Source organism: Phlebotomus papatasi, unplaced genomic scaffold, assembly GCF_024763615.1.
Source record: "Phlebotomus papatasi isolate M1 unplaced genomic scaffold, Ppap_2.1 HiC_scaffold_193, whole genome shotgun sequence".
NCBI classification, from domain to species: domain Eukaryota; kingdom Metazoa; phylum Arthropoda; class Insecta; order Diptera; family Psychodidae; genus Phlebotomus; species Phlebotomus papatasi.
Genome location: NW_026604432.1, coordinates 1 through 19,083, shown reverse-complemented (window position 1 = coordinate 19,083; position 19,083 = coordinate 1). Strand labels below are relative to the sequence as shown.

At 34.3% G+C, this 19,083-nt stretch overlaps 2 protein-coding genes across 2 annotated transcripts; one reads left to right on the top strand and one right to left on the bottom strand.

Moving 5' to 3' along the window:
* Nucleotides 1-207: 207 nt before the first annotated feature.
* Nucleotides 208-6,533, bottom strand: LOC129808912 (claspin). Its single transcript, XM_055858816.1, has 4 exons — nucleotides 5,300-6,533; nucleotides 2,369-2,742; nucleotides 450-2,308; nucleotides 208-390 (listed from the first exon to the last, which is right to left on the bottom strand). The coding sequence occupies exons 1-4, from the start codon at nucleotides 6,379-6,381 to the stop codon at nucleotides 313-315; spliced, it is 3,393 nt and encodes a 1,130-aa protein (XP_055714791.1). The 5' UTR covers nucleotides 6,382-6,533; the 3' UTR covers nucleotides 208-312.
* Nucleotides 6,534-17,516: 10,983 nt separating this feature from the next.
* Nucleotides 17,517-18,417, top strand: LOC129808915 (uncharacterized). The gene is made up of 3 exons (XM_055858822.1): nucleotides 17,517-17,832; nucleotides 17,902-18,066; nucleotides 18,325-18,417. The coding sequence occupies exons 1-2, from the start codon at nucleotides 17,606-17,608 to the stop codon at nucleotides 18,023-18,025; spliced, it is 351 nt and encodes a 116-aa protein (XP_055714797.1). The 5' UTR covers nucleotides 17,517-17,605; the 3' UTR covers nucleotides 18,026-18,066; nucleotides 18,325-18,417.
* Nucleotides 18,418-19,083: the final 666 nt, after the last annotated feature.

The following is a 19,083-nucleotide window of genomic DNA, read 5'->3' as shown; positions in this document are numbered from 1 at the left end:
CGAAAAGACAAAAGATCGACGACGCGTTTGCTGAAAAAAATCCTATCCCAGAAAAATTGTTTGAAATTCAAGGTAAAAATGAATGTTCAGAGTCCAGCTCTGAAGATTCAGAGTCTCCAGAACCCGAAGATCTTGTGAGATTCCGTGAGCAGCGTAAGAAGATGGGCAAGATATTTGAAGATTTGCAGAACACCAAGTAAGAGTCCATTTAAATTAAAATTTCCCTATTTTACTTCTAAAATACAAAATATTTCAGTATTCTCTTGGATAAAACCTTGAAAATATTCAAGGGAAAATAATCCTCCGGTGATATTAACCGTAGATGGAAGTCTTCTTGCGTTTCTTGCCTTTTACCGGGGCAAGGGCATTCTCAGGCTTTCGTTTTCCAGCCTAAAATATTCAGTTAGAATTTACAATGAACATTCAGAAATAATAAATGAATTACTCACCGAAGGTTCTGGGTCTTCTTCCTGTCTAGCTAGTTGCCGGAAGACAAAGCTCCCTTTTTCTGTTGCTCCATTGACAAGGGTGTCGGAAGTTTTAGAAGTGAGCGCAGCCAATCTGGCAAGATATTCCTCATCTTGAAGTAGAAGGGATTTCTTATTGAGAATCTCTCGGTCAGGGACTAAAAATGTAGGAGCTTTGACTTCTTTGGGATGCTCCGGAATGCTCGGTTTCAATATTGTCACATTCTTTGTCTCGAATAAATTAGTAAGGCCTCCCTGGAGCTTCTCCTTGAGCATAACATTCCGTTCGTGTCTGATCTTCCGCCATTCTTCTTCATTTTCATCATCACTCTCTCGGGTCTCATCGAGCTGGTTATCCTGGTTATCACCATTCAGATTGAAATCATTGTCCACGTGGAGCCAGCGGAATGTTCTCTCACGAGTCATTCCTTCACGTTCTTCTTCGTGTAGTACCAGATTTTTCACCATCTTCACTTCTCTGGCATCCTGATCCAAGAGTTTCTTCATGTGAATCCGCTCTAGTTCACTTTGCAGTTGAGCCTGATCGAATTGATCCTCATCCCCAAGTTCTGCTTCAAATTTGTTCAGATCTCTTTCATCTTCATCTGCACTCCCCCATTCGGACTCTGACAATTCAGCCTCGCTTTCCATGAAATCAGATACCTTTATCTTGGGCTTTGTTGGTAAAGCTGAAACAGCTGTAGTATCAATCTCATTCTCCTCAGAATCATATGCGATATTCTCTGCATCTTCACATTCCTCCTGATCAGATATTTCAGCTACTTCTGAGAGCTCTTCATGTTCAGCTTCTTTAGAAGATTCTTCTTCACTTTCTTGATGCCGATCTTCGGTTTCCTTGGAAAATTCTTCATCATCTTTTTGCTGCGGTTCTTCATCGTCCGAAAGGTATACCCGAGGTTTTCGGCATTTCTTCTTTACCGGAACCCCTTGGGAAGTCTTTTCTTCATCTGAAGATTCGAAGTTTGGAACTGCTGAGATTTCATTCTCAACTTCATGAGTTTTAGCACATTCTTCAATACTTTTGTCTAAACCAGTATCTGATAGGTTTATCGACTGTGGAGGAGCTTGTGTTTCAAAGTTTCCTGTGCATAGATTAAAGAGTTCCATTTCATCTTTCTCCATTTGACTTTCAGTTACTGAAGTGTTGTGTTCCAGGCTAGGAAGCAGAATATTCTCATTTGGAATCATAGGCAATACCATTTCTTCACCATGATCATCTTTTAATTGCTCATCATCGGAATCTTCACCATCCATAACAACGATTCTCTTCCTCAGTTTCTTTTTCCTTTCTGAACTTTGATCTTCACTATCAGAGTCTTCATCGTTTGCTTCATTTTCATCTTCAGATTCCTCTTCATTTACCTCATTTTTGTCATGTTCCTCAGTTTCATCTTCATTTAATTCATTATCTTCTCTTAATTCAGAATTTTCATTACACAGATCTTCCTTTCCATCTTCACCGTCATTGTTATCTTCATCGTCCTTTTCATTTTCATCTTCATCGAAATCGCTGGCAAATTCAGCCTCATCATCAATATTATTTGCCATATTGACAATTTTACTCTTTTCCTGTTCTTCAATGTACTTTTGCATTTGTTCTCTCTTTTTGCGCAGCAACTCCTTAGAAAGGCTTTCCATTAGGTTTTTATAGGCGACTCCTGGAGAATTTTCAACCTTTATCTCTGGCTTTGCAACTCCATGAGGTTTTGCATTCTGAGAAAGGCACTTTTCGATCAAAAGGACTTCTTTGGATTTGGTCTTCGGAACCACTAATCCCGATTCTAAGTCAATCACAGAATTCGGATCACCATGAAGAATCACTGAAAAATCAAGCTACAACAAATCAATTGATAAATGAATACGGGATCTGATCAACTTACGTCTCTTGACATTATTTTCATCCTTGGGAATCTGGATAGGTTCTAGGGGTTCTAGTGCTGTCTCTTTGGAAGTTCCAGCTACTAACTGATCTATCTCATCTTTGTCTGCAATAGATTCACTTTCTGTTAGTTGTTCTGAAAGCTGATCTTCTTTTGCAATTTCTGGTTTTTGTATTTGATCTATTTGATGAACTTCTTGGATCTCATTTGTTTTCACTAAATCTTCGTCTGGAACTATTTTTTCGCGTTTCAAAGCTCCCAATTTTCCTGTTTTCTTAGCAAGTTTCTTATCAATTGGAAGTTCTACTTTATTCTGCTGAAGGCGACTGAGGAACTCCTTCAGATCATACTGTTCTGGCTTGTTATAAGGAATCCTGAAAATCGGAAAGATCACCAAAATTTGTACATGTTTCAGATCTAAGGTTTAGTCATATGGCTTAGCTTCTCTTACAGGGAGGTCCGGCTTAAATAAAAACGGATTGAAAGAATTTGATAACAATTGCCTACTATTAGGAGCTCATTTATAAAATAATTTTTGAAATACATTTGAAATACCCCTAAATGTATGTAACTTTTTTTCACGCGGTAAATTGGAAATACATTTATGACACCGTTGAGGAGATCTTCCCTTCAACTGCTATGTTGTCAGATGTTTCATACCCAAAGGAAATGTTTTCAGGGAATATAGAGAAAATCAGAATCTTAACTGAAAACGATGAGCTCTACAATTGCGTTGAGGAAATCTTTAGATGCAATGTTAAAGTGTTCACGGATGGTTCTGTACAGGGTCTCAAAGCAGGAGCCGGAGTATTTTGGATGGAGGACAACATTGAGATGTCTATCCCCTTAGGAGCGTACTTTTCCATAGTTATGGCGGAGATTTTCGCTATCTTGATGGCAATGTGTTCTCTCTGCGATAGAGGAGTAACGAATAAGACAATTGGAATTATATCAAATAGCAAAAACACATTGCAAGCGATTGCAGAGGGTCCTACGTCTTCGAATCTGGTTCAAGAAGCAAGAGATTATCTTGCTAAACTCTTGGAAGATAATGAGATCCTCTTCATCTGGGTTCCTGGCCATTCAGATATTTTAGTGTTTAGTGATATTCAGTGTTCTTCCAGTAGGGAAAGTGTAAAACATATCTTATGCGATTGTCCGACTCTGGCACTTTCGAGACAGAAGATATTAGGAAGGAGGGTGATTGATTTGGATGACTTAAGAATTGTTAATGTAAAGAACATCTTATCATTTACCAAAGAAAATTAATTGTAATAAAATGGATCAGACGGTTGACGGAATTATGGAAAATGAGGGACACAAATGAGGGACACTTTTGAGCCTAGTTGTCCAATGCTAGTCGGAAAGCCCCAACAATCTACAAAATTTGAAATACATTTCTTTATGACACCTTTTAGATCGCTAAAATTTTGTAAAATCAAAATTCGCGTCCCAAAAAGGACTCCACATTGGACTGAATGAAATTTGATTTGATGTGATGTTCAAAAGAAGAAGAAGAGTGCAAAAGAGTAGGATAGACATATCCTAAACTTTTAAGAAAGAAAAGGATGTGAATTTTGTATTTATAAATTGTTTTATCTACAAGGTGTGTCGGAGCCATTATGAACCGTTGACGCTGAAAATAAGCTAAAAATTGGCGCGGAAATGTTTTGCATTTTTGTTTTGTTTTGGATTTTGAACATTCGAAATTCGGCTTTCGAGATTTTGGCCCTTTCGGGATTTTGGCTTTCGGGATTTTGGATTTCGGGATTTTGGCTGCCTCCGGTTTTGCATACAAGACGGCGTTTCTGTAACTTATTCCAAAAACCTCTCCTGTAGGTATGCAATTTTTCTCAGGAGTGAATTTGCGGGTTTTTTCAGTCCTGAGAATTTCTTTGAAAGCGGACCTCTCTGTATTTCTTTTGAGGCATGATTTCCTTGGAAAATTTTGACTTGGGGTTAGATATTAAGGGCAAAGGATCCATTTGACTTTAAAAATTACTGAAATTGTTTCTTCTAGGATTTTGATACACTCGGAAACTGGTTTAAAGTTCCGGTCTGAGAACGGCTTTCAAATATCATAAGTTTAAGTTTACCATTCCTAATATTTGTAATATTCCTTGTTCAGAAAATATACTTAAACAAAAATTTGTTTAAAAAATTCTATCATTTGTAGTCATAAATCAGAAATTTATTATCTTGATTTTGGGAATTTTTAATGCCCATTTTTATTTTTAATAAAATAGTTTTTAAATAATAATTATTCAATTCAGAATTCTCAAAATACTAAAAAAAAAAATAAAGATTCTCGGGATAAAAAATCATTTAGAAAAAAAAATTAATTACATTTACGATTTATAGGCCTTCTAAAAAAATCAAAAATAATGTAAAATATCCGGTCTATAACCTAAAAGAATCATCATGATTTTTTGAAGAAAAAAGTTTAACTTTTAGACTTTAGAGGGTGTACTTTTCAACCGATTTGATTAAATTTGGATTTTTTGGAAAGGTCTTGAAATTTTCAACCCGATTGCATCGGTCAGAATCGGTAATGAATCGGTATAGTACCTATAAACGAACTATTTTTGATTTTTTGAGTCACGTTTGACATAGAAAAAAATTTCCTACGGCCATCTACACCCTAATTATGTTTAATATAAAAAAAGCTAGAAAATTGATTTTTATGACCTTCAATTTTTTACCTTCACGTCCTTAAATGGTTAATGGAATCCTAGAAAAAAAATTCCTATGGCTATCTAAACCTTAAAATTATGTTTAATTCTAAAAAAAAAAAGCTAGAAATATCGATTTTTCTGACCTTCCCGTCCTTAAAGGTCACGGCTCAAGGTCACAGTTGCAAATTTTTGTATTTCTCACATTTTTAATCCAATTTTTATTTTATTATTATTTTAATTTAAAAAGAATACTTACTCAATAGTTTCCTCGCGTGCATTCCTCTGCATCATGCTGAATACTTCGTCTCTTTCTTTTTTTGAAGGTTTCTTCGGCTTGTCTGGCTTTTTTGACTTTCTTTTCCCTTTCTTCTGAACTTCTTCGGAAAATTCTTCATCGCTGTTTTCCGAGAGTTCATTGTTTTCGTCCGAAATTTCTGTCCTACGTTCTTTTTTAGTTGACTTGGTTTTCTTTTTCTTTTTAGATTTCCCTATGTCTTCAACATTTCCAGAAATACTTAGTGAATCTTCATCTGGCAAGGATTGCAATTGATTATCCTCTGTTTCTTCTTTATTATTTTCTTCTTCACTTGAGTCATCATCACAGAGAAATTTTAATTTTCTGTATCGTGCTTCGGTAATGTCTGCACTTCCGTCTGACTCATTGTTCTGATCAGAAGATTTGTCATTGCTAGGTTCTTCGAGGTTTTCTCCAGGAGCCAGGATGCTACTCTTCATGGTTATATCGTTCTCATCGTCAGAGTTGTCACTTAGAATTTGGACACGTTTCTTTTTTTTTGCTAACCCAATCTCTTCATCCCTGCTCTCAATGAGTTCATGGTTTTCTTCCAATTCCTCCGTTAAAGATTCTTTTCCAGTCTTGGTTTTCTTTTTGGATTTTTCTATGTTTGCAGAATCCTCAGAATTACTATTTGAGTCTTCATCTTGCAGGGCTTCCGATTTGTCCACTTTTTCTTCCTCATTTGAATCTTCATTCCCAGCTGTATCGCTCTGCTCAGAAGATTTATCATTACTCAGTTCTTCGTGGTTTTCTACAGGAGCCAAGATGCTATTCCTCAGGCTTTCATCATTCTCATCGTCAGAGCTATCACTCAGAATTTGGGCACGTTTCTTCCTCCTTGTTCCAAGATCTTCGTCGGATTCTTCGCCTGAAGAATAGTCCATTTCCTTCCCAGCTTCTTTAGAACTTGTGTCCTTGTTCTCGGATTGAGAAAGTCCCGGAGAGGAGCCTTTTGCATTCTCCTCTTGAGGTAATTGTCCTTCTTCAGCATTTTTCTGGATATCTTCATTCATATCACTAGTATCACTTTTTTCATTCATGTCCACGTTACATAAAATTAATTAATGCACAATTCAATATTTATTAGAATAAAAAGTGCTATTTTTGGGTCTATAAAGCAGTCCTTTTTCCCAACAAAATTGTTTATTTTCTTGACATCCCGCCAAAATTTTTACCACCAGCTGTATCCCGGCTGAACATAGTGCTTTTAAGGGAATATACTAAAATTGAGAACAGTTACCACACAGTAAAAGTTTCAATATTTTACTGAAGAAAATACCAAAATAATAGCAATATACAAATCTTCTTTAGAACTTAAAAGTTAAAGAACTAATTCCAACGTTCTACCTGAAGTATTTCTAGTACATTAATTGAATAGGTTAAACTTTAATGCAACTTGGAAAAATCAAAGGGTAACTCATTTCGAGAGACTCGGGAAATTCACGAGACCCATACATTCCGGGGAATCCGCGTAATCTATACAGTTTTCTGTGAACCCGGGAAAGGAAACCCATGTATTTTTTTCAGGGAACTCAGAAAATTCATATATTTTATTGGGGAACCGGGAACTCGACCCACTCTAATTGTTTATAACCCCTTGGGAAAAATGTTCCCAATGGGATGTAAAAAGTTTAGAAAAATTAATTCACTTACACAAATGCTACATAAAAAAAATCTGGCCTTGTTTAAAAATAGGTGTGCTTATGAAGGAATTACACATAATATTATGTTGATCTATAAAAAGCATTTTGGTCCCAAAAAAGCTTGAATATAATACTGATAGTTGCATAATGCAACAATATTTTTGGTTACATTGTGCATTTTTGGCTATTTTTATAGGCGAAATTACATAACTTGTTTGCAAAATCACACGTTGATACGTTTTAACCCTATAACGGTGTTTTCTTTAATATCCAAAAAAAAGTAGTTAAATAATTTTGTCTGGGGTAATTAATGGTCCACTGAACTCAAAAATACTATCCATTCTTCATTATCTCTTTCCGTTTGGGCGCCAGGTGAGAAAAGGTAATGACCGCCTCCAGCCTGTCATATCTGTTTAAGGCATAAAAAGACTGAAATTTTTTAATTGAAAAATAGTGAACAAATAGTAAAATACATGAATTTTAAACGTTTTTTATGGATGAATGTTGTATGATTATCTAAGCTCAATGTGTTTCAATAAGACTGATTTTTACCGAATAGGTCACAGATCAGCTATGAAAACGTCACCTTCTTGTATAATTTGAAGGTCCTTTGAAATACATTGCTCATCTTCTGGTGTTATTTCACGATCTGGGGCATTAAAGGACGAATTAGGAAACTCATCATCACTGTTGAAGTCTGCTTCTTTATCAATTTCGCTTAATTCGCAGAAATCGACCATTTTACTCATTCTGGACAGTCTTCGTGTAATCTCAATTGTTTTTAATGATTAATATATTGCAAAATAATAATATATTTTACTAGAACAAGAAAACAATTAAATAAAAAAATCGGTAATTTTTGAAAATTTTACCCTTGAACGGATAAGACCGCCCACAGGCGGTCTTCCTTTTTTTCTTCTAAAACTCTTACTTCTAGTTTTTTCACACTTATCAATTGAAATATACAAACTAGAAGAACATATCTTTCAGAAAATAACACTCTTACTACAGTTAGATTACTTTAAAACAATCTTTTTTGCACTTGAAAACAAAAAATGTCGCAAGCGACATTTTGTTGTGTTTTCTCTGACCTGTCACACAAAACTGAAGATTTTAAGCAAACGAAAGATCAAAATGAGTTCAACTTCAGAAAATAAGTTAGTAAGAATATAACTGAGGATACTGTACATATTTCAACTTCAAATAAGTAATAATGGGCCTCATTCTCTAATTCTGCAAGAGAAGTGAGGTTCTGTTTACACCAACTTGCAAGATAACCTGCAAGTTTTTTGGGATATTTTGTGTGGTGTAAACTGGTAATTTTGTCGTCCGGATGCAAGTTTTATTGCAAATTAAAGTATTTGGTAGTGAAGTAAAGTGAAATTAGTAAGTTTTGCTGGTAAATAATGAGTTTTGTGTGACCCCAAAATTTACTGTAAAGATAACCTCTTTGGGTCTACCAGTTAGAATTATTTTTTTAAAATACAATAAATTCAGCAATTTGAGGCACTACAAATCTTAGAAAACGTACTTTTATGCATCTGTAGGTGTTTTTCTTGATGTTTTGTGGCGATTTATCAATATTTTTTACCCAAAACCTCACAAATTTCCATTGCTCGTTTCACCTAAATTCCTGGGTTTTTCTCGTCCGGGACACTAGTAGACACTAAATGGGGCCACCACAATGACTATTGGCTCTTAAAAATGCTTTCCGGAAAGCTTTCTTGCACATAAATTACAAAATTTGAATTGGTAAATATAACCTCACAATCCACTAAAAACACTGAGAAAAATCTGCATGAAAAATTGTTCCGACGGCGTCCGTGGACTAATGCGGAGAAAAATTGGACAATTGCAGAGTGTGTCGCTATGTTATCTATAGACACTAAATAAAACCATAAATTATTTTTAAACCATGTCAAATTTTATTAACATTTTAAATTCTAATTTTTAAAATAATTTTTTGTCTAATTATTTTTTAATTATTCAATTCAATTCAATATATCTCTCCTCTTATAATGCTTGGTTGCGGCTGTCGCCGACATACTACGACTGATCTCATCAGGTAAACGGCAGAAACCCTGAATCACAGATCGTTTTATTTATTTATTTATTTATTAATTTATAATAATTAATTATTTATTTATAATAAATAATTATTTAATTAATTACATTTCAAAACACAATAAAAAAAATATTTAATTAAAAGATGTGTAACTATTGTATTTATTTCAATAATTTTCAACATGCAGATGACGGACATTTTAAGACAATCATTGGATGATTTACACTGAGGGTTTATAAGAGCCAGCATACAGTTGTGAAAGCTTAACTAGAGATAGCAACTCTGAATCTCTTACATGCGATGAAAATTATATTTGTTATATATGTAGATATATTTTTATCCTTTTAACAAAAGTTGAAGACACTAATGGCCTGTGTATATACTAGAGAAATTAAGGCAAAAATTAGTTTCGAGAAATCTTTGTAAAATTGCCTACACGCATTGGTGAGGATTTTTGACAAAAATGTGTATTTTTAAAGAAAAATAATCTAATATGTAGGCAGTTTCTTCAGAAACAGTTTGCAATACGAAGTATTTTGCATCAAAAAGAGGTGGCAAAAGCATTTCCAGCTTTGTGAAATGCTTGATCTTACAAATTAGAACTATTAGATGAGCACATATATTCTGTCAGTAGAAGAGGTTGAAAGTTTGGAGTAGTATATATCAGCTCCTGATGAGCATAATTGGATGAGTGAACTATTGTTGGAAAGCTTGGTTCATTGGCTTTCAGAATCTGGTATATGTAATCTGCTATGAATAAACCATGGTCATCCAGAACCCGAAGAAACCTTTTTGTAACGTCTTTTTTGGCCATCTACTGCTGGGACCAGGAATGACCCACAATTCTCGCACAAGACTGTTTGTTAGAGGAACTCAAAAGGTATTTTGTAACGACATATTACTTTTTTTATTCATCCACTTTTGCAAGAATTTTAACATTTTACACGCATGGAAAAAAATGGCCATGGACAAAATGATGAAGATATCGACTTGAAATGTTCTAAGTACACCCCCATAAGTTGATCCAAGGAATCCAAATATTACATCAATTTCATCCCCAATCCAGAAACCACTCTTTTAGGATTTCTGTCATTTTTTCCTTGCGTTTAACACTTCAAAATTCTTGCATAAGTCGATAAATAAAAAAAGTAAGATGTCTAAAAAAAAAGTTTCTTCCATATATTATACCCTTTGAGTTCCTCTAACAAGCAGTCCTTGTGCGAGAATTGTGGGTCACTGGTCCCAGCAGTAAATGGCCAAAAAAAGACGTTACAAAAAGTGTCTTCTTCGACATAAATGGTTCTGGATGACCATGGTTTATTCATAGCAGATTACATATACCAGATTCTGAAAGCCAATGAACCAAGCTTTCCAACAATAGTTCACTCATCCAATTATGCTCATCAGGAGCTGATATATACTACTCCAAACTTTCAACCTCTTCTACTGACAGAATATATGTGCTCATCTAATAGTTCTAATTTGTAAGATCAAGCATTTCACAAAGCTGGAAATGCTTTGCCACCTCTTTTTGATGCAAAATACTTCGTATTGCATACTGTTTCTGAAGAAACTGCCTACATATTAGATTATTTTTCTTCAAAAATACACATTTTTGTCAAAAATCCTCACCAATGCGTGTAGGCAATTTTACAAAGATTTCTCGAAACTAATTTTTGCCTTAAATTTCTCTAGTATATACACAGGCCATTAGTGTCTTCAACTTTTGTTAAAAGGATAAAAATATATCTACATATATGTATAACAAATATAATTTTCATCGCATGTAAGAGATTCAGAGTTGCTATCTCTAGTTAAGCTTTCACAACTGTATGCTGGCTCTTATAAACCCTCAGTGTAAATCATCCAATGATTGTCTTAAAATGTCCGTCATCTGCATGTTGAAAATTATTGAAATAAATACAATAGTTACACATCTTTTAATTAAATATTTTTTTTTATTGTGTTTTGAAATGTAATTAATTAAATAATTATTTATTATAAATAAATAATTAATTATTATAAATTAAAAAATAAATAAATAAATAAAACGATCTGTGATTCAGGGTTTCTGCCGTTTACCTGATGAGATCAGTCGTAGTATGTCGGCGACAGCCGCAACCAAGCATTATAAGAGGAGAAATATATTGAATTGAATAATTAAAAAATAATTAGACAAAAAATTATTTTAAAAATTAGAATTTAAAATGTTAATAAAATGTGACATGGTTTAAAAATAATTTATGGTTTTATTTAGTGTCTATAGATAACATAGCGACACACTCTGCAATTGTCCAATTTTTCTCCGCATTAGTCCACGGACGCCGTCGGAACAATTTTTCATGCAGATTTTTCTCAGTGTTTTTAGTGAATTGTGAGGTTATATTTACCAATTCAAATTTTGTAATTTATGTGCAAGAAAGCTTTCCGGAAAGCATTTTTAAGAGCCAATAGTCATTGTGGTGGCCCCATTTAGTGTCTACTAGTGTCCCGGACGAGAAAAACCCAGGAATTTAAGTGAAACGAGCAATGGAAATTTGTGAGGTTTTGGGTAAAAAATATTGATAAATCGCCACAAAACATCAAGAAAAACACCTACAGATGCATAAAAGTACGTTTTCTAAGATTTGTAGTGCCCCAAATTGCTGAATTTATTGTATTTTAAAAAATAATTCTAACTGGTAGACCCAAATAGGTTATCTTTACAGTAAATTTTGGGGTCACACAAAACTCATTATTTACCAGCAAAACTTACTAATTTCACTTTACTTCATTACCAAATACTTTAATTTGCAATAAAACTTGCATCCGGACGACAAAATTACCAGTTTACACCACACAAAATATCCCAAAAAACTTGCAGGTTATCTTGCAAGTTGGTGTAAACAGAACCTCACTTCTCTTGCAGAATTAGAGAATGAGGCCCAATATCTCTTCTTTGAAATTTTTCCTTTTTCCAATGAATATTTTCAACGATTTTCTAAGAGTTACAAAAATATGTGTTACGGTGCTATCACACTAGGATTTTCACAATTTAATTTTAAATTCAATTGAGCCAATTCAGCATTTTAAGAGTTCTAGAATTTACTTGAAAATTCTCACAGCCAGGACACATTTTACAAGAAATTTGCTCAATATTAAATAGTGCCGCAATATTTTTGTTTGTGAATGTCTACACTCCGGAAAATGTGTTATAGTACTTAAAATGTCTTATAAGTCACTTATCTGTTATGCAAAAAAAATCCCCAAAGCCAGGAGAAAGAATTGTAAGCAAGGAGGCTCATGAGAAGTCTCTCATACAATCTTGTTAAAAATCTGTGTGAAGTCATCCCAACTGCGATTTCTTGACACAACAATTTCCTTTGAATTGCTTTGGACGAACTTAGCAAATTACTCCCGATACTGAAGCTTCACTCGCGTACAAGTTTATCACTAATCACTGAACTTATTTTATTTTTTTGACCACAAATAATAAATAATAACGAGTGAATAAATTTAATAAGAACAATTTGGTTCAAAAGTCTTCTTGTTTAACTGCAATAAAATTGAAATAATGAGCAATTTTAATATTTTAATTTGCTGAATTCAAATTTAATTGAGCAATCACATTTATGCTATTTCAGCATGTTTAAACATGTTTTGGTGGTCAAAGTATTAGTTTATATTAATAAATAAGTGAAAATCTATCAATCCAAATGATTTTTAATGCAAAATAATATTCGCAAATATTTAGTATTGACACTTTTTTCCTCACATTCTTTTTTCTTTCTTTTTTTATTTTTCCCTGCCACGCAATTGTAAGAGGATTGTAGCCTATTTCGTGGTTTTTCAATAAACTTAAACTTAAACTTAAATAACGCATAGGAACAATTCATATGAAAATTAAATTGAATATACAAATTGAAAAAATCCTAGTGTGATAGCACGGTTAGAAAAATAGCATAAAATCGACTTTAAAATACATGATACTTCCTACAAACGGTTAAATCAAGTAGATGAAAGTTTCGTCTATACAATGATATCCAATTTTTTGTACCCGGTGTAGTGTTTGTGGTGAAAATGAGGCGTACAGAGGTGCCTAAATATTGTACGTAGCTGAGCAAACCGGAGAAGCTTCGTAAAAATCGTCATTAATTTTAATTTTCCTCTAGAGAAACATCGAAAAAGATTTCCTGGAATTTTGGGAGGTCGGGTTATGAACCTAATAAGTAACAGATTTTTTTTGACATAATGGTATAATTGATAGAATCTGGAAACTCAGACATCATTCTCCGTACGAAGCTGCGAAAGTTCCCCTAAATCAATCACACAATCAAAACCACAAGCATTCTGCAGAGTTGGTACGTTTTGCCACCCCTTCGCAGAGTGTTACATTGCCTAAAAGTTCATGTTCAATGGAGCTCTAAATAAAATGTGTCCGATTTATTCACATATAAATGCATAATTTGAATAAGAAAGCACCTTCAATTTCCTCTCAATGAACCCACCAAAAATCCTCACATAATGCTCATCAATTTCAATCAAAAGAGAATTTTCTATTGAAACCTTTCCCATTGAGCAACATTTTCCGGAAGAATGGAAATTTTTGAGTGAAACCACCCTCGCGTGAGAAATTAATGGAATTGTGTGCTGTGTTTATTTTGAGGCGATTCAATGAAATTGTCAATTAATCGGAGCAAAAAATAGAGAAAATTAATCCTTCTCAGCAGTTTGGGCACTACTGCAGTAAATTTTATCATAAGTTTTCCAAAGACTTTTCCCATAAGTCGAATAATTACTCTCATTGAAGATTTTCTCTGTCCCCTTCTGACACTAATCCTCTTTCTTGTTTAATCAATTCAACCCAAAGTTTAATCAATAGAGCGCTTCTTCGTGGAAATTCTCTAACAACCATGCACGTAATATTTTTTTCCAGCTATTTGTAGAATTTTTAAATTATAAAAAAGCATATTTTTATCAATTTCTTCTCAATGTACTCCTCTGCAAATTTCATCTGTGTTTGCAGTACAAATTCCTAAACTTAGATGTTTGCCGTGCGTGACGATTTTGGTGCAACTGTTATTTCTTGAGCTTCCTCTCTTTGTTCCAGATGGAATTTCAAATAAATTTCACCAAAACAGCGGAAAGAATCTGCACAAAAAGAGCTCGAAAAAGCACCGTGAAAATACCTGAAAGAGAGGTGATTTTGGGAAACTAAAAGTTTGTGAAATACCTCTTTTCTATGGAAATTAGAGTTGAGAATAATTAGTTTTGTAGATGAGGATTACGATTGCTCTTCTGTTAAATATGCTACTCTCTTTTTTCTTTTAAAAATAAGTTACAAACTTTTACCTTCTGTCGTAAAATATCAATGGTATTTCGTAAATGGGAATTACGAGATTCGATATCGAAATTTTGAAAATCAGGCAGAAAAGTTGTACAGTAGAGTCTCGCTATAGGCCATCGCTCTATAGTCCACAATTTATCGACTGTTGATTTCAAAACACTGATTTTAAGTTAGGTTATGTTTTTTAGTATGCGACATGCATAATTATTTTAATATTTTTGGCAAACTTTATTAAGTAGTTGTGATAATTGTGATCCACAATGAAGAGAGCAAGGACAAGTACCACAATCGCAAAGAAAGTGGAAGCCGTCGAGCAATTTCAATACTAAAAGTCGTTGATAATTTTAAAAAATTACATGGACTATAGTGCGACCCAAGTGTCAAATTTGAAACCAAATATGGACTATAGCGAGACTCTACTGTACAACTACATGATACCTTTCTGTTGGAGTATCGACGATAACATTCTAACAATAGAACTTCACTTATGGGGAAGTGCGGCACCTTTGAAAGTGGGGCACCTTTGAAATTGGGATTTCTCACCTATTTTTAAATAAAATTGATTTTTTTGTTTTTGCATTGTATATCTCTGAAGTATGCAAAAACTAAAAAGTCATAGAAATTTGAGGAACAAAAGAAGTGGCCGAAATTGCAAGCTGGCCGAAATTTGATACCCTTGCCCTACTTAACCCTTTAAGGACGAGTGGGACAAAAACTGTTTTTTTACAATAAATCTGTTTTTGGGACACCGGTGTCCCACTCGTCCTTGAAGGGTTAATCTTTAAGAAATGCTCTCTATTATAAAAACTGATGGAATTTCTATTATTTTTTGCTCTGTTTTAATAAATATTACTGCTCAAATTCAAAAATAGAGCAGTATTCAATTCGCTTATTTCATGTTACCGTTCTAGAGTTTCAACGGTAAGAGATATTAATTTCTGGTCTTCGGCAACCCCTCATAAAAAAAAACGTTATCTCGAACGGTCGTTCTCTTTTTCCCCTCTCATCTCTTTTCCCTCTAAAAAGTTGGTTTTATTACTTGAACTCTAGAGAGAGCAGGATAATCCGCTTTTTTCAACTTGTCATTATTGCGGAGCTTATACTGTATGAGATATCGATTTTCGGTCTCCGGTGACCCTAATAAAAAAGCATCATCTCCGGCGTTTGTTTTTCTTTTTATCCACCAATCCTCTCCAAAATAATGGTTACTTGGTTTTTCTTAAAATTGGCCAAAACTTTTTCAATGATTTTCGGATGTGTTTTAGAGGTAACCTTGGCGAATATTTCATCCATACTTACCTATGATCGGAAAATTCGCTATTTTGAATTTTTGAAAGTCAAAGTTTAACCACTTTGAAGAGCTTATTTTTCAACCGATTTGGGTTAATTTGGATTTCTTGGAAATGTTTTGAAATTCTAAATTCGGCTGCATTGATCTCAATCGATAATGAATCGATTAAGTGTTGGTAATTAAATCATTTTTCTCAAATATTCTAACATATTTATATACTTCTTAACTTACTTTCTAGTTTATAAATGTCTCCTGATCTTTGAGTCAATTTAATAGGTAATACACCATGTAGAACGTACGGCCTATTAGACACATGTTAACTCAATCGACGGAGCGATTCAGTTATTCAATTTTCCTCAATTTTATTTAGATGAGCCTCATAGGGCCTACTACTGGTATACATTAAAAAATCATGCGAAAAGATAATTCACAGAGAGCATTATCTTGGGAATTCGAGCATTCCGCAAAGTTGGAACCCTTCGCCATCTCTGTTTTTTTTTAAATAATTTTTGGATATGTCTTGAAGATAGCTCAGACAAATATTTTCTAATTCAATAACTACAACTGGAAAATTCGCCATTTTGAAATTTTGAACTACAAACTTCAATCAGTTTTCAGGGTTCACTTTTAAACCGATTTGTTTAAATTTGGAGTTTTTTGGAAAGGTCTTGAAATTTCCAATCTGGCTACATCAGTTCCAATCAGTATTTTAGTTGTACCGGGTAATTGTTTTTTTTTTGTTTTTCATTTTTGTCTTTTGGCTTAGAAGTTGAACAGTATAAAGTATTAACTTCGAGTCTTCAGTGATTCACTTAAAAGTGGGCATTATGTAAGAACGTTTTTCCCTTTTCCCACCTGAACCACTGATAAAATTAGGCTTTTTGGTTTATTTTGCAAACATTTCTAGCGATTTTCTTTTTTATTTTTCTGATATGATTTAAAATCTAGTTTTGATAAACATTTCGTCTAAATATGCCAGTAACCTTAATTACCTTTTTTTATTGTAAAAAGTTCACTGGTGCAATTCCAATGAGAAATGGAAAGAGGGAATCCTTCTCTTGAATACTTTTTTTTAGTAAATAGCTATTCTCATGTGCTTCTGCATTATCGATTTTTTCCTTGTGTTGGTTCCTGTTTCGACTATTTTCCCCAATCCTTGCCAAGTTCTAAAACCACCAAAAAGTCGTGACAGAAACTAACAAAAAGAAAAGTCGATAACGCAGAAGCACTTGAGAACAGTAAAGTACAAAAAATGTTCAAGGGAAGGATTTCTTCTTTCCATTTTTCATTGGGATAGCAGAGATAGCATCATAAGTCCTCTTCATAGCCAAATGGATCAATTTTGTTTCATTGTATTAACCTTTCATTAAAAAAAAAACATTTCTTTACAAATTTTTTTCTTTGAGACAATTTTCAGGTAAGTTATGAATTAGGACGCTCTGTCACCTTTTTTTACCTCGTTTTTGTAAAGTTGTTTAATAAAAGTTTATTGAATAAATGTTTTTTTTTTTTAAAGAAGAATATGGAAAAGTGGGAAAAGCATTGTCAAATCGAAATCCTTTTGACAAACTTTTTGCAAACAGTTGAGACTTCGCACAAACTTTAGCTTCGAACACTTCATATTCTTCTCAAATTTCTTTAATGAATCTGATCTATCTATAGTCAAACATTTCCTAAATCACATCCTGACATCCTGAATTCCCAAAGTGTTCTTATCCAAAGTGTGTGCGAGGCCTGCAAGCCTTCCCCTCCTTCCCCTATACCTTTTCCCCGTAGAATTTTATAAGAAATCCGATGTATATTATGATAGACAATGGCTCTAAGTCCTCTTTTTATTTTTTACAGAAAGGGCAGAGCGATAGGTAACAATTGGGAGGGAAAAGTGATCCAGGAAGCCCCAACAGAGTCAATCGCTGGAGACACGCATTATGCCTGAATCATGGCCGGGAAACCAGCTCTGTACGCCGCCGGCGTAACTTGCCTGGGCTTCGTGTGCTTTGCCATAGCGGCTACTGCCATAGGTCTGCCAATTTGGGGCTACTTTGACAACCCCATCGGCGGCTGGGAGTCCGATCGTGGCTACTTTGGCCCATGGCGAGTGTGCAAGCAAATTGACCTACGGCCGGGAAAAATGCGGCACAGAAGTTTCCCGCTTCAGGCCAACGAGTAAGTTTCTCTCAGGGAAATCTTTCACAATCACAAATTTCAGTGAAATTAACTGAGATTTCCTTGCAGGAGCCATTTACATTTGTGGCATCGTGGCCTCGCTCAGCTGCACATTCCTGGGGCTCTTTTGCATTTTCTGCATCATCCAGATCGCCATGATATCATCGCGAGAGAAAGTCGTTATGAAGTATAGTGTTTTAGTCGTTTTTAAGCTCATCTTCTCCATTCTGGCAGGTGAGAAGATCTCCACAGCCTCATCTCCTCTCTCTCTCCTCAACCTTCTATATTGTTTTCTGAAGGAATGTCTTGAGAAACAATAACATAACTTTAATGATGTAGTTTCTCAGGACTGTCCTTAAGACAAGTTGGAAGGGGACGAAGGGGATGACAATGGAGTGGAAAGGTCGTGTCAGGGAAAATTTACCCACTTGACACGGCAAAAAAAGTTTCCCCGGAGGAAATCATCAACCTTCCCCTTTTCTGTCTTTGCAGCCATCCTGGCCATTGTGGCAGCAGCTCTCTTCGCAATAGAGACAGACGAAATGAGGACGGGCTTTATGATAACACGAGGTGTCTCCTTTTACTTACAGGTGAGTTGACTTTTGGGGAGAACGCTCGGGAGAAAAGGGATTGAATATCATTAACTAAATGGGGGTAAAGTATCGTCATTGTGACTTCACATCAACCAGCATCTGGCTGGCTGATAAGTCTTCACTATTTAGTTTCAGAAAAAAATAGATTTTCCCGGTTTCACAAAGAGTTTGTAGAGCTGAATTTACTTGATCGAAATTGATATTTTAATAAATTATGGCTCCGAATACATCTTTTTGATCAAGATAATTTCATGAAATTAAAATTTACTACCTCATTCTCATTCTCATTCTATTCCACCATTTCGCTTTCAAATTTAGATTGAATTAAATTGAATTTGTTTTGATGTTTAAAAGAAGAAGAAGAGTACCAAAAATAGAGAGAGAGAGACTTATGCAAAATGATTGAGAAAGAAAGGGACGTGAATTTTGATTTCTTGAAGTTTTTCTGATCTAAAAGGTGTGCTGAAGACGACTGTATATCTGACCGAAATTGGGTTATTCACTGACCCAAAGTGATTCTCTTTTAAAATTTGTTTTTATGTTTAACAAAATTGATTATTTTTCTAACCCAAATTAATTTTTGATTGATCTGAATCATCTAAATTGACTTTTTGATTGATTGCAGTTCTTATCAAAATTGATTTATTTATTCGATGAA

What these genes read in the sequence shown, in the direction of transcription:
- LOC129808912 (XM_055858816.1), bottom strand. Translation starts at nt 6,381, where the DNA reads ATGAATGAAAAAAGTGATACTAGTGATATGAATGAAGATATCCAGAAA. An exon ending in GCACGCGAGGAAACTATTGA is followed by an intron (nt 2,743 to 5,299) that starts GTAAGTATTCTT and finishes TCCGATTTTCAG; the next exon opens with GATTCCTTATAACAAGCCAG. An exon ending in TGAAAATAATGTCAAGAGAC is followed by an intron (nt 2,309 to 2,368) that starts GTAAGTTGATCA and finishes TTGATTTTTCAG; the next exon opens with TGATTCTTCATGGTGATCCG.
- LOC129808915 (XM_055858822.1), top strand. Translation starts at nt 17,606, where the DNA reads ATGGCCGGGAAACCAGCTCTGTACGCCGCCGGCGTAACTTGCCTGGGC. An exon ending in TTCCCGCTTCAGGCCAACGA is followed by an intron (nt 17,833 to 17,901) that starts GTAAGTTTCTCT and finishes ATTTCCTTGCAG; the next exon opens with GAGCCATTTACATTTGTGGC.